Source organism: Anarhichas minor, unplaced genomic scaffold (assembly GCF_050575085.1).
Source record: "Anarhichas minor isolate MPS153535 unplaced genomic scaffold, ASM5057508v1 ptg000026l, whole genome shotgun sequence".
In the NCBI taxonomy this organism is placed as follows: Eukaryota; Metazoa; Chordata; class Actinopteri; order Perciformes; family Anarhichadidae; genus Anarhichas; species Anarhichas minor.
In genome coordinates, this window is record NW_027466472.1 from 19,031,762 (window position 1) to 19,046,617 (window position 14,856).

The window sequence follows — 14,856 nt, forward strand, 5'->3', positions numbered from 1 at the left end:
CAGTTTCTCCTCTCCGCCGCTCATTTTTCATGAGCACCACACGTCTCTCCTGTAATGACTTAGTTTGACCTCACTTCAAAGCCTGACCTCATGCCGACATCTCCTCGTTTTGATTCATTCTTCCACATTTAAAGGCCCCTTCTTGTTGTTGTTGGGAGATCATTGATTAGGTCAACGGTGGACATGAAAACTATAATGTATTAAGCCGCTGTCCTCTCTCTGCCTCCAGGCGTCCCCGGAGTGAAACCCGAGCGGTACGAGGAGGGCCTGGCCGTCAAGCACTGTGCCCTCTCCCTGGTGGGTGAGCCCATCATGTACCCCGAAATCAACGTCTTCATCCGCCTCCTCCACTCCCACCGCATCTCCAGCTTCCTGGTCACCAACGCACAGTTCCCTCAGGAAATCGGGTAGGAGCACAAACGGACACGCACAACTTGTTTGTGTCGATGTCGCCGTTTTCGTTTCTCCTCTCGAAATACACATTCCAGCCAATCTGTTCTGGCTCATTTACGTGTCTGTTATTATGCCTTCGCAAGCTCTTTTCTTTGAAGTCGGGGGAGGGGGTATTTGGAGAGTATGGGGTAGGAGTGTGTCGCAGCAGCAAGGATCAAAGGTTCAGTCTCCACAGTTGTGATGCTCTGTCCTTTAGCAAGGAGGGTACAAGACGTGATAAATAGCAATACATTGTCAAATTCCACTTCTAAAGGTTTCAGAACATGTCAAAACGTATGTACTTCAAACTGTCTGCATGACCTCATCTGCCTCTAAGTGAGATGTTGTTCTTTTGTAATGTGGTGAACTGTAAAGCGTCATTAATGACTGTTCACTCGCTGCTCTTACAGCACTAAAGGGATTGGTAAATTGAACTTCTTTCGCTTTTTATAAACACTTTTTCCACTAGAAGTGAGGGTGTCCACAGTTAACCCGTAGTCGATGTCGTCTGTGAGTTAAACGGTGCCCAGTATAACTTCTGAGATGATGCACTTTAAATCAGAACCCAGCGACCGGAGTCCAGGTCTTTCTTTGACAAGAGTTCACCACACAGGCACGGTTCCTAGAGGCACGTACATTATGCCCCGACTGTAACCGTATGAAAAATTCATAAAAGGCAATACCACCTCAGATGGCTTTGTGTGCATGGCTCACAAACACCCACACACACACATTTCTTTACTTTGTACTTTTAGATGCTGTTGAGCATCAACAGGAAACGTTTTGTGTCTGAGGAGGAAACGTACTGAAGTGACCCGAGTGTGATCTTTGCCTGCACTACGGCTTCGACTCAGCACTCTGTGTCAGCACACCGCTGTGGCTGTATGCCCCTCTGACGTCCCTTTGTTTCCCATCACATGTGCAGTATAGAGTGGGAAGTGTAAGAAGAACTTTGTCTGCTGTTTGGGGACCTCAGAACTGCATCTCTGATCTTTGCAGATGATGTGGTTCTATTTGCTCCATCAGACCATAAACTTTAGCGTGCATTCGGGCAGTTTGTGGCGGTCAATATGAGAGTCGGTACCTGTATATCTGAGGCCATGATTCTCCGCTGGAAAACGATGGATTGGACCCCCCTGGTTGAGAGTGAGTCACTGCTCCAAGCGAGGGAGCTCAAATATCTTTCGGTTGACGAGTGAGGGTAAAAATGGAGCGTGAGATGGACAGGCGGGCGTTGCACCGGACCGCTGTGGTGAAGAGGTGGAAAGCAAAGCTCTCAATTCACCGGTCCATCTACGTTCTGACCCTCACCGATGCTCATGAGCTTTGGGTGGTGACCGAAATATGAAATGGCGCATACAAGCGGCCAAAATGAGCTTCCTTTGTAAGGTGGCTGCCTATAGAGGTTTTCCTGGGCATGTCCAACTGGTAAGAGAACCCAGGCTAGACCCAGAACATGGCCTGAGACACTCTGGCCTGAGAACGCCCCAGAGTCCAGTTACTGAGGAGAGGGATGTCTGGAATACCCTGCTGAGCCCGCTGTCCTCTCGAACCGGCCCCGGATAAGCAGAAGATAGTTGATCGGTGGATGTTTATTATGAGCACATCTGTAGTTACACACTCACATTTTATGTGCTTTCATTTTATAGAACCAGTTGTTTACTTCAAAAGAAAGTTTTGACACTTGTCACTTTCCAATTGTATTTTCTTCTTTAGAAGCCGCGAGAACTCCTTTTATACCATAAATATGAATTTGCATGATACAGAAATGTGAAAATCCTCAAAAATGTTAGCGTGATTTTATTCATGTGCTCCACATTGATGTAAAGTTGTAAAAATGATGTGGAAGTATATGAAACAAAAAAAAAGATTTGAGGGAACACAAAAAACCTAAACTATCTGTTTATTGCTTCACCTGTTTGAAATAAATATTCACATGACCTTTGACCTCTAATCTCTGTCCAGAAGCCTTGCAGGTTGTCACCGAGACATAAACCGACACAGCCGATACGTCTGCTAACTCGCCTGTCACAGGCTGACTTATGGTACACTCACAGAGCAGGTTGAGGAAGGCAGCCGTCGGCCATCTTTTTCTGTCTGTCAGAACCACCTGGTTGGAGATGAGCTGGTACAGTTTATTGAGTCTCTATTCCAGCGCTGCTTCGTCAAGGGGAAACTGAGATTCACCAGAAGTAGAAAGTGCTGCATTCCCATACTTTCTGTCTCCCTGCTCATTTGGCTAATTGGTTGTGTTTGCATCTTTCCATAATTGTCCCTCTTGCACAGCACAAATTCGTATCTCCCGTCTAAAGACACATGAAAGGGCAGTGCTTTCTTGTTTGTCCTGTGAGTCTTTTCCACATTTCCGGTTCTACTCGGGTGCGTCCTTCCTGCTCTTTCAGACTCTGCCACATATGGATGAGAAGCACTTCTTGTTTTTCACTCTGCCTCCTCATTTTGCCATCAGTTGTCTGTGAATTTGTGGCCTTTAGCACAACTACACAGTGTTTGTCTCGGTAATTTACATGCAACAACAAGAAGTCAGAGAGCTGACAATGCACTCGTGTGTTTTGAGAGTGTGGAGAGGTCTTGATGACATTGAGGGTGAATTTTTAATAATACTCTTTGTTTTCCTTTTGTTCTCGTGTTTTTCAAATGCTCCCGAGGTTTCGTACTACCTTTCTCCTCAGGTTCTCTTCTCTCTCTCGCTCTCTCGCTCTCTCTCTCTCAAACTGGATCGTTCTGATCCTCATCTCTGTTCTGTGTTCTCTCTCATTTCCAGGAGCCTGGTTCCGGTTACCCAGTTGTATGTCAGCGTGGACGCCAGCACCAAAGACAGTCTGAAGAAGATCGACCGACCGCTCTTCAAAGACTTCTGGCCCCGCTTCCTGGGCAGCCTCCGGGCCCTGGGAGAGAAGGTGAGCTGCTTACCGAGCTAATGAGAAAGAGGTGCGCTTGTGAACGAGAGGGTTAAACGGCATGTTGCTGTGAAGCGAGATGCTGCTCAAAAAGTCAAATTTACCGTTGCACAATGCTTATGTCTGGACCACGCAGAGCGTCACTGCATGTGCTCTATAGTGTGGATATATTACGGTAGATGAGGCTGTTTGGTAAGCGTGCACCTGAGAATGTGTTGGGGGGGGGTGCAATGTTAGTGACCTTTCAGTGGCACAGAGTGAGAAAACAAGCCCAAGTTTCCAGAACACCTTTTCTTATGGAAGAAGTTCCCCTTATCATCCATAAGTGGAAAGCATCATCTTGATAGTCGGAGGTACTGATGGTGGGTTGTTGACATGAATGAGTCACTGGCTTTGTTTGAGTCTGTTGTGTCTGGTCGTTGGTAAGCAGAGGAGGGATGCTGCTCACCACCAGAGCTAGTTAGTTCTGATCAACTCAACTCCAACCAAACCTCTCTAGGTTCGGAGTATTGGTGATGTTTTTATGTGATTTAATCTTTAAATACAATAAACTTGAAGACGTACTGAAGCTTTACCGCAACAGAAGATCTTGACAACACAAGTTAATTTCTTGGTAAACTGTGAATAAAAATATGCATCTGCTGTGATTTAGAACAAAAGTGGCCTCTTATCTCCAACTCGCTGTCAGACTGTTGGAAGTGGCAGATTCTTGCCTCCTGTGTGGACTCATCTTTTTTTAGTTTCGAGTGAATCAGAGCAGCTGATGAAAAGGCCGATTGAGTCCTCCCAGAAGGCACAGATTGAGATGTCCTCTACGTTTACCAAATGTCTTTGCAATGGCGGCAAGATGGCAGTGAATGGCGGAGCAGATCAAACCTTTAACACTTTAGACAACGGTGGAAGAGTGGCTTCTTAGGGATTCTTTTAACAGTTTGGCTTTATACTGCGGTGCCACTGCCACCACTGAAAGAATGGAAACATCCAGAGTTGTACAGTTCTTTTAAGTGTGTAAAAGTGCATCCAATAACCTTGCGATCATTGCCATCATTCATGAGCAGAGGGAAAGTCCAGTATCTCAGCCTGAATCTAACCAGCAGACCTAAAAAGTGAGGAAAGAAAGAGTGCTTGGGTGCACCGTTAAATTGACCTTGAGAAAGACGTGGACTGAGGAGTTCCTCAGACGGGAACCTGTGTTACACCTTTCTGTAATGGGCCGCCTTCCTCTTGTTACACGCTTTAGCACACTATGGACAAATTCATCACCGCTCGGCTTGAGGTGTCGGAGAGTGGCGGCGCGGCTCGAAGGCGAATCGCCTGGCGGTGGATCGCTGCGCTCTCGATTGCATCAAAATCACCGTTTTCACCACTCGACCAACGAGCAAACATCAATGTGAGGGAGCTAAATAACCACGTTACAGTTAAAGGAATCAATGGCGTTGTGATGAATTCTACCGTTATGACGTTAAGATGATCCAGTTCTGTCAGCGCTGCGTCACATCCTGTCAACTTTAAGGTCGTTACAGTGAAGGATCCAGTCATCAGACCCTAAGCAGTTTGCATACAGCCTCCTCAAGCTAGGCTATAATGAGTGTAAGTTACATTAAATGCTAAATAAATTCGGAGCAAGCATCTTACAGTGTTTCTCAACTTCTCTATCGGACCATATTTAAGCCTCCATTCAAACAACCCGTTAACATCAGACATGTCTAATGTAGGATGTTGGTGATTGTGGGGACGTTGGTGTAACTTTAACCCTCTAAGTGACTCGAGGTTCATCCAGTCGAGGGCAGACCGGTGACAGCAAAGTCCTTCTGGACCGGGGACACTTCTGCCCGCTGGCACATTCACTGCACACTCACTGGAATCTCATTATTTCCAATGCTGACGGTTCAAGGAGCCGTCAATCTCAAGAATTGCTTTTATAATTGCTGTCAAACAAACAAATGTCTGATTTGTCGTTAACTTTCACGGTTTTCTTTTTTTCTTTTTACTCTCCCGGTTTCATAATTCTCCCATATTTCACCCGATTTTATGACAAACTTTCACAGCGTTCTTACTTTTCATTATCTCAACCTGTTCCTTTCACTTTACAGTGTATAATCCCCTCTGTTTCCACCCGGCTCGCCTCGGGGGAGAGATGGAGAGAGATGGAGAGAGAGATGGAGAGTACTAAGAGAATGAAAAACTCAATGCAGGGGCAAGAAATGAATAAATGGAAACTGGTCAATATTAATGTATGCCAGAGATTCACACCAGAGGGCTGAATCACTCTGTAATTGATCCTGAGAGAATTAAAAGTAAAATAAAAAGTATTTAACATTAAAATGCTGTTGCATACCACATGTACCGAGGAGGATGACGCCAAAGTTACAAACTCTGTATTGCGAAAATGTCAGCGACAACATTCATAAGCACGGATCTCAGTCATCTACTACAGGTTCATTCAGATAATTATTATAATAAGGATATTAGATAATGTTATGTATATTCTTTTAGTGTGATGCGTTTAAAGAGTGATGATTTGAGTAGTTTTGGCTTTTGATCCTTTGTTGGGAGCTCTTCCTATTGATGTCACTAATAGAGCTTCATGGTTGTTGGATGGACATGAGTCAGCAGAGTCACGGTTCATTTAAAGGTGGTAGGACACGGTTTGACCCTCAGCATGTTCAGGTATGGATGGAATACAATGGAGAGCAATGCTTTAAATGTTGTATCTTAGAGCTAACGTGTGCTGAACAAACCCTTGAGTCATTACAGTTTTATAGACAAACGTTTTTTAATTGACACTTTAAAAAACACTAACTCAGGCGTATGTGGTTATTTAGCATTATGAATCTGATTATAATTTGCCTCAGAGGGTTGTACGTATACGAGTCAGTCTGACAACATGGTTTCCCTGTGTGCAACTTCCCCGGTTCCAAAAATAAACTTTCCCTTTCTGTCCGTCCCCCCCCCCCCCCGTCTCCATATCTCTGTGTCCTAAGTCTCCATTTCACGGTGGGCTCTGCCTCCATCCTTTCCTTAGCGCTCATCCCTCTCTGTTCTCCTCCACCTGGCCTCCCCGACAGTGCGCAGGGGGGATTTGATGGAGTTGTGCCTCGGTGTCGGATTTGGAATCGAGGCAGCCTGAAATACCTCACCTCCCTGCTTCCACTGGCCAATTATCCCCTCCCCTACTGGGCTGAAAGGACCTAGTGTTACAGATAACCTTCTGGTGAGAGCGTGAGGAAACGAGCCAAAGAGTGCTCTCTCTCTCTCTCTCTCTCGCTCTCTCGCTCTCTCTCTCTCTTCTCCCATTGTCTCCTTTCTCCGTTTCCTCACGTCTTCCGTCCCTCTTTCATCTCTGAGTCTTTCCCTGTCTTTCTTCCTCTCCATCACATTCTCAATAATCCTCTTTCTCCTGCTGTACACCAACAACAATAGCCTGAGTCAGTGAGCCATTGAGCTGTGAGCAGGGATTTTTAGTCAGTGCTTTATTTACCCAGAGAGAGTTAACTGAGCACCGCATCAGGTTTGCTCTGCCTTGACATCAATTCAAATCTCTATATATTTGCCAATAAGAAGGGACCTTTGATATATTTTTCTACGTGTATTTAGGTTAATTATTTTTTTAACAACAACATAAAGTAAGCCTATATTCAAATTTGAAACCCTACATTTGATTTAAATAATGTTAAGAAAATCTAGCCTGGGTTCCAACAATGTTTTTGTGGACCTTTTGTGGGACCAAGGCTGGAATAAATCATCTCTTCACCTCAGAATGAACAAAATCCTGAAGCTCAAAAACAGACGTCAGCGACGTGGTGCACCTGCAAAGTGTTGCGTTTAAACTTGATGCGGTTCCGCTCACATAACTCGCTTCCTTGCTTCCTTCCCTGTTCGCTCGCTGACGATGCTATGGAGGGTCGGGACATTGTTGACACCTATTGTACCTGGATTAAACAAATCATTGGAGATGCCACTGGAAAAGGTGTCACATGGTAGATGCTATTTTAAATGAAAATGCCTTGTTAGCGCAGCAGTTGTTAGCGCATTAGCAATGGACAGAAGACAGAAAGCAGGTTGAGAGGACATCTGTGAGCTGCTGTGTTGCCTGTGGAGCCTGTGGAGGACAGATGTTGGTGGCAACAACTAGTGATATGATATCATTGCTCACCGATGGCAACGCAAGCTTGTTTTCCCCAATTTGAACGACCGACGACTTTTGAACTACAGTATGTGTGTTATGAAGTTTTTATTTCTTTGCTGCGTTCGTTGAATTGTTGCAGTTAAGATGATTATTAAACACCTCATCCAAAACTCCTAGCTTATGGCTGCACTCACTGTTTTAACACTTCATCTAATTCTGGTTTTTATAACCGTGTCCAAAACCTTTTGTGAGTTCAGCTCTAAAAATCATTCGGGTTTTCTATTCGGACGTGTTGCACAAACGTGTTGCTGGCTCTCAATCTGTTGGATGTGGTTGTTTAAGACCCGTCTTCAAACCTATAATACATTAAATATGCAACGCACTGTTAATACAACAATCTCATGTTTATTTCTCCACTTTTCGACTCCTTTAAAACCATCCAGAGACAGAGGACGGTGTACAGACTGACGCTGGTGAAGGCCTGGAATGTGGAGGAGATGCAGTCTTACTCGGAGCTCATTGCTTTGGGCCAGCCGGACTTCATTGAGGTCAAGGTAGGGTTCAGCGGCACAGACTTTATATCCCCTCGTGTTTTCTATTCCGCTCCCTCATTTGATGTCTTATTTATCAGTCATTTTCACATCGTCTTCATCCCGGCCGGCTTTACTTTTCTCTATTGCTCTCTCTGTTTTCATATGTTTTCAGTGCTGAGCTTTGATGTGTGTCTGGAGTAAACCCCACGAAGAGCAAAGCCTTCCACAGTCGCTCCTCATTAATGAGTTTTCATAAAACAAATGAGCCGGTAGCACTGGCTGCTTTTCACAACAATAATCTGTGCGAGAGGAAATCTTATGACATCTCCCACCGCACATGCACTTAAATCAACCAAGCCATGACGATGATGTGAGGGGACTGCTCTTGTCTCAGAGATAAAGTGTTAATATATTCCCAACTGGAAGGAAACAAGTAGAATTTAATGAGAAACATTTGTATTGAGTTAGTTCAACCAATGAACAAACCGAAGTATTTCAAATAGAAGTGAGTCAGCATCTTCCTCGCTCGTCTCTCTGGCACTCCACCAATTTGTACATCAAGGGAAACTTGATATTCAAACTGAAAACTCAACTTTCTTCAGGTCATCCATCATTTCTAATTTTAGTTTCATCCAAAATGAAAGGGCCACAAAGGATCCTTTCAAACATCCCGAGTACTCTCACTAAGAGCCAGACAGACTTTTGTTCGTTATCTGAAGCTTTTTATTATTTAAACTTCTGCGTGTGAGCAAATTTATGTTTGTCTAACTGTATGAATCATTGATGTTGCCAGTAAATGCTGTGAGTGAGAGTAAGTTTCTGGTCGACAGAACTAACTTGATGACTTGTTGCTTTTTCGGCTACTAAAAAAAAAAGGTCCAGCATGAATATTCAGCGTTGTTGCAGAGGGATCGTTGTTGTGTTGGGTAAGTAGTTAGTAGTCCTCAGGCCAAAATGTACTGGCAGATAAGAAGCCACTGATCTCAGAACAACTTCTACAGTTATTCTGCGCCAATAAACACCAACGCTGCTGTAATGACGGCACCCATGGGCTGTCCATGCTGGACTTGATTACTGTAACATCATATATTCAGGTATTACCCAGATTTTGCCTCCATCGCCTTCAATCGGTCCAAAATGCTGCCGCTAGAATTCTCACCAGTTCAAGGAAACAAGATCATTTAACTCCAGTTTCGGCCTCCCTGCATTCACTGCCAGTTCCCTTTTGCATAGATTTTAAAAATTGTTTTGTTGGCCTTCAGGGCTTTAAATAGGCAGACCCCTAATTATATATGAAAGACCGATAACCCGTTATTAGCCAGCGTGCCCTCTGATGGTGATCAGCTGATCGTGGCTTTCTGAGCGTTTCAGAGCCCGACTGGTGACTAAAGCACAGTTTATGTTCGCCGTAGAGAAACCGGCTCGAGGCTTGGCACCAGATGATGATGTAATCACGGCCTGCGCGTCAAGCGTGAAGGCTCGGCAAGTGATCGCGGCGCTCGGTTGTGCACCTCTGAATTTTTGTAACTTGGCGTACCAGAGCTTGTTGACACGTGACTGTCACAAATGGCTTACTGTTAAAAGCCATATTTACACGTCTACTCTAGGGATTACACAAAGAAGGCCAAATAGTTTATTAGGCGCTTTAGAAACAGGAGGTCTGAGTGAATATTCAGCAGCCAAATCAAATTGTAAACCTTTGTTTCTTTATAATGCATGTAATAATGACTTATTTCTTTACAGGGCATGTATAAAGGCAATAAAGTAGTCCATGAATATGAGATATGAGTTTACAGATCATTACAATCCCTCCTCGGCATTGTGGAGGTTGGTTTATGGCATTTTGCCGGTTACGCGCAGTACATTTTGTTGTGCGACCTCTGGTGTCTCGTATATTAACGCAACGACCGGCGCGTAGAGCATAAACGCCTTTGTGTGTGCTCGTAGCTCGCACGCCGTCTGCCGAGGCTCGCCCTACGGCGCCTCGCTCGAGTATCGACAAAGCTTAACTGAATAGCAGCTTCCAATTTTGTGGATGTGTTGTTTGTGTTCAGGTAGCAATTGTAAATAGAATTCATAGAAAAAAGGGATTCATTAGTGTTTGGCACCCGTCTGTCATACCAGCTGGATCATCACGGAAATGTCCTGGAACAGGATCTCTAGAAGAGTGGGTGAGAGGGTTTGACCGCAACATCGTCTCATCCTAATCTTATCTACGGTCAGAATATCGACACTGACCCTTGACCTGACTTTGTTGTGTAGCTGCTTCACATCTGAAAATAAGCGACAGTGTTTGCCCTCTCTGCCTGGTGCGACTGCTGCGTTATGATTTCATCGTTTCCATCTATTCAATGTCACGGCTCGCCCCATACAAGTTCACCTGGGTTACAAGGTTATATATTTTGTCATTGTACAACACGGTTGCACAACGACATTCAGAGTGTAGTCCTATTTTGCTACATAAGAAAAACACCAGAAAACCTTTATTATATGTGGAGGGTGAGTTCAGCAGTTCAGAGGAAAATAAGCTGTTTTGAAGTCTGGTGGTACGGCAGCTGATACTTGGTGCTGTAGTATGAATACGTATTTGTTTGTGGTGGGTCCAGCATGTTTGTTTTTTTTTATCAATTTTTAATGAGCTTGTCCAAATGAGCTGTGGACATTAAGGGACTCAGCAGTGCGTGTCTTCCTCTATAGCTGCTACATCTGGTGCTTTCTGAACTTTGTAACTCTTTGCTTGGGGTGCTGTTCTTTATTATTGCACTTCTTCCCCCTTTTAAGTTCATCTTTTCTTTGAGCACAAAACAAAAATAATCAAACTAGGAACTTTTTGTTCTTTGTTTTGATAATGTATTCTGCCTCCTCTTTGCTGTCGGGTGCGGTTTATCCTCTGTTCCCTTTAAACAGTGCCTAGACTCTGAATGAGGCCGGCACAATTAATGGTCTCCCCCTCAGATAGCAGAGATAAGAGCGAGCCCTGACCTTTGAAGTCAACTTAGGCTGGGATTCAGTTGATTTCTATTTTCATTCCACTGCGGGGGTGCAAGATAATTGGTTTGAACAGGTAATCTGCTCATTCTCATCTTGCCCCCCCCCCCCCAAAAGAGTTGTTCCGGTACCAGCATCAGAAAGGCCTCCGATACAGCCCGAAATGCTTGATCAGGTATCTGTGAGTGTGCGCGTCTATGCACCGATCCTATACCATGTTATCCTCCTCATTTCACGCGGAAACAACCACAGCAGCATGTGTCCGTACGTCCTGCCCGAATCGCTACTGAGCATGTGCAACTCTCGACAGAGATGAGAAAGAAGCGAGGTGGCTCACTTGTAAGCTTACGTTGCACATGCTCAGTACCAATCGGGCAGGTGCTAGCAGACGTGTAAAAGTTAGCCGTGGTTAGCAAAATGTCAGCAATTTGGCAAATTTTTACACTGGAAATTTATATTTTATGTTATTGAATTGGTACTCGGCAAGTTCAGGTATTAGTAAGAGAAAAAAACCACACACACACTCACACAAATCCCCTTGTGTGTGTCATTATACGCGGCCCTCATCCTAAACGCCCTGCCATAAAGGCAAAAGAACAGGTGGAAGGGTTCCCACAGACAGTTACCATTGATGAAGCACCTCTCTCCCACACGGAGCCCTCACGCGGGAATACCTCCCCACATCCTCTCATTCATATTCCAGAGCGCGTCTTAAATTCCCTGCACTACCCGGTAAACGAGTTCCACCACTGGCCAGTCTCCGCTGGGATCCCGCTGCTCCCAGCGGTCGCACTTCTTTCTTCCTTTGACCTTCACGTTTGCAGGCTCAGATCACTGAGCTCAATGCTCTCTGATAAGCCGCCCGCTCACAGGTGCACAGATTCACAGCTGGGACCTGCCCACAACAATCGCTCTCATCCAGCAGCAAGTGGGAGCATTGTTTGTGTTCAATTGTTTTACTCACAGACATCTTAACAGAGAGGAGCAGAGTCCAAATGATACATCAGACACCATTTATGGAAGCGCTTGCCTTTGTTATGTTTCTCTACTCATTTACATCTTTCTGTGTAAGCTTCTATATCGGCCCATACTTACTAAGTTATGCTCTTTGCCCCCTTTTAGGGCATAATCAGTGGATAATGGATCTCACGCTGTTGGTAGTCTTATAAAGACGGGAGAAAAGTTTCGCTGTCTCGATGCACAGCCTTGACATCTGCTTTTGAAGTGCCGTCGTCTCTGAGAGAATAATGATGAAATGTAATTACACTCATTAATATTTCATTGAAAATATGCATTTAATCAGGAGACGGATTTTATTTTGTCCTTCTCTGAAGCAGCAGGAACAACTTGTTAATGTGCTCTCCCTGTCTACGTTCCTCTCTGGTGTTGCATCATCATGCTGCTGATGCTGCAGAAATAACAGCACACCAGAATTAGTTTTGGCTCAACTTATTTTGTTGAGCGTGCCGGCGCATACAAGACTGGAGGTAATAATGTTGTTGCCTCTTGCAGCCTATTGATGTAACTGTTCACACTAGACACTTTAGCACTATCTGCAGATCATCAGTGAGCCAGCGTTGCAGTAAATAAAGCGGCAGACCGGTGAAGATAAAACACACTCGCGTCAAGCTTGAGCTCACACTTCACACAGTTTTACTTTTTATTTTAATTTTTTTTAAGGATCAGAGCGAGGTTTACTTCATCTTTAATCTGAACAACAAAAGTCTGTTTTACAGATTGCTTAACGTTGGAAAATGTATCAGTTGTTGCACCAAATCTGGCATATTTACCTTTATGATTTATGATCGTCAATCCCTATGTATCTGTGATGTAGCTCCACATGCATATGACAAATTTCAAAACATTTTGTGGAATTTAAACACATCTGGAAGATTGTGCAGCTTGGGTTTGTACATCTCATCGAGAATGAAAATGCATCCTTAATTTGGTTCGTTTCATGTTAAGTAAGCTAAGAAAAGAGGGGCTTAGAATCCAAAGCCTGACTTGGGTGAACCTAACGAAGGAGGCGGGGCTAAAGTGGTTCCATAAAGGCCAATTACAGCTGACACAATCGGACTAACTCGAGTCAGGTTTAAGTAGTCAAGATACTTGAGTGCATGCTATTCTCAAGCAGTGCAGAGCAACAGTCCAGTTTAGATGATGTGGGATGCTGTGATTGGCTATTAGAAATCCAAGTTAGATAACAACAATCCTAGATCTAGAGATCCTAGAAAAGTTATGTCAATTGGAATGTGTCGGGGGCTCTAAACAGGTTAAAATGTGATCAAATATTTGAATATGGCCTAATTAAATCTTGTGCATAATACATTCAAACGGTTATTAGAATATTGTATACAAGAATACATAGAAATGAACCCTCAATAACCTCACATACATGCATAAAATAGATCAGGAACTCTGGACAGTTAGCCCAGCTGTATGGAACGTGCTCAAACACATCAAACTGTTGATCACAGTGCGAAAAAGAGACGAACAGCCACACGTTCATACCAACATTTATATTCACATTTACTACAAAAAAGAAAACTGCAGCAGTATACAGGTTTTCTACTCAAAGTAATGAGACGAGGGAGCCGGCGCTGTAATGAGGGGTTCCTCTGCAGTCGGAGGGTCGAAGCATGCGGTGTGGAAACAAAACACAACTTTCTGAAGGGCCAACAGGCAGAAAAAGTGTGCGTGTGGTTGTTTGTGGCGGGCTATGTGAGAAGGTGCTTTTTATTTTCCCCACTAATGAAGTGTTTTTGGGAATCTTGCTGGCCTGGCAACATGTTCCCATATTAAAAATAACAAGCTCAGTCTCCTCCCATCAATCTTGCGCCCTAGTTCCTCTTGCGTGTGCAGAGACGCGTCCATTGTCCATCAGGTGAAATGTCTTTGCACCCATTCATGACCCACACACAAAATGGGAAGCGCTGTGTGACAGTTCAAGCTGCAAATATGCTTCCGGGGGATAACTGCAAACGTCAATTAAGATAAAACTTTAAAAGCATGCCTTATTGTTTTTTTGGTGGTTCTTGAGGTTGTCAGTCCAACACGCTAATTCAACCTTTGTCTTCGCGCTGTGTGAGCCGCTTTTTAAACTGTAGTCACTCATTTACAGCACTGCTCGGGGACAGCAGGATTCAGCCAGGCTCTCTGAATTGTCACTCTGGAGACAAGTATACAAAGCTTTACTAATTGTCCAGTATGTAAGACTTCAGATTCACACGTTCAGCAGATGGAGGAATACGTCCTCGCTGGTCCTCAAGTACATCCAGTTCACTCTCTCCAAAGAGTTTCTCTTAGAGAGTTTCTTATTAATGTACATTTCTTCCCATGTTTTTGTGTCTAAGAAACTAATGGGGACAACCATTTTTGAAGTTGTTCTGGTATTGAGTGATCAGGCTGCAGACGGCCTCTCTCAAGGTGAAATCAGCTCACATATAATAACAATAACAAGCACTTTTAGTGGACGCACATCGACCGTGAGGAGTTGACCCGAGCGAATGCACTGCAGTCTGTGTGGCGGCTGCCGACTGCAGCGTTCGCTGAGACACAAACACATGGGAAGATATGCTTAAAAACGACCCAAGTAACCCTTTCATTGTTTTATCTTTTATTCTTCAATTTAATGAAAATGAACGAAATTTTTAATATAATGAAATATATAGAGGTACATATACATGATATGTAACCTCTGCATTTAACCCATCCCTAGCTTATTGGGAGCAGTGGGCTGCTGAGAAGCGCCCGGGGATTGTTTAGGGTTTCAGTGTCTTGCTCAGGGACACTTCGGCACAGGTACTCGTAGTAGCCAAGGATCGAACCGCCAACCTTGCGGACGCTGGACGACCCT

At 44.3% G+C, this 14,856-nt stretch overlaps 1 protein-coding gene across 4 annotated transcripts in view; it reads left to right on the forward strand.

Annotated features, from left to right (window-relative positions):
* tyw1 (tRNA-yW synthesizing protein 1 homolog (S. cerevisiae)) overlaps window positions 1-14,856 on the forward strand; it is a 51,837-nt gene that overhangs the window by 22,594 nt on the left and 14,387 nt on the right. For 2 of the 4 annotated variants that reach the window (XM_076099935.1, XM_076099937.1), the window contains exons 12-14: window positions 230-407; window positions 3,215-3,350; window positions 7,923-8,033. In XM_076099935.1, the coding sequence (XP_075956050.1) occupies window positions 230-407; window positions 3,215-3,350; window positions 7,923-8,033 (425 nt within the window). The other 2 variants (XR_012956176.1, XM_076099938.1) reach the window with 2 other exon arrangements.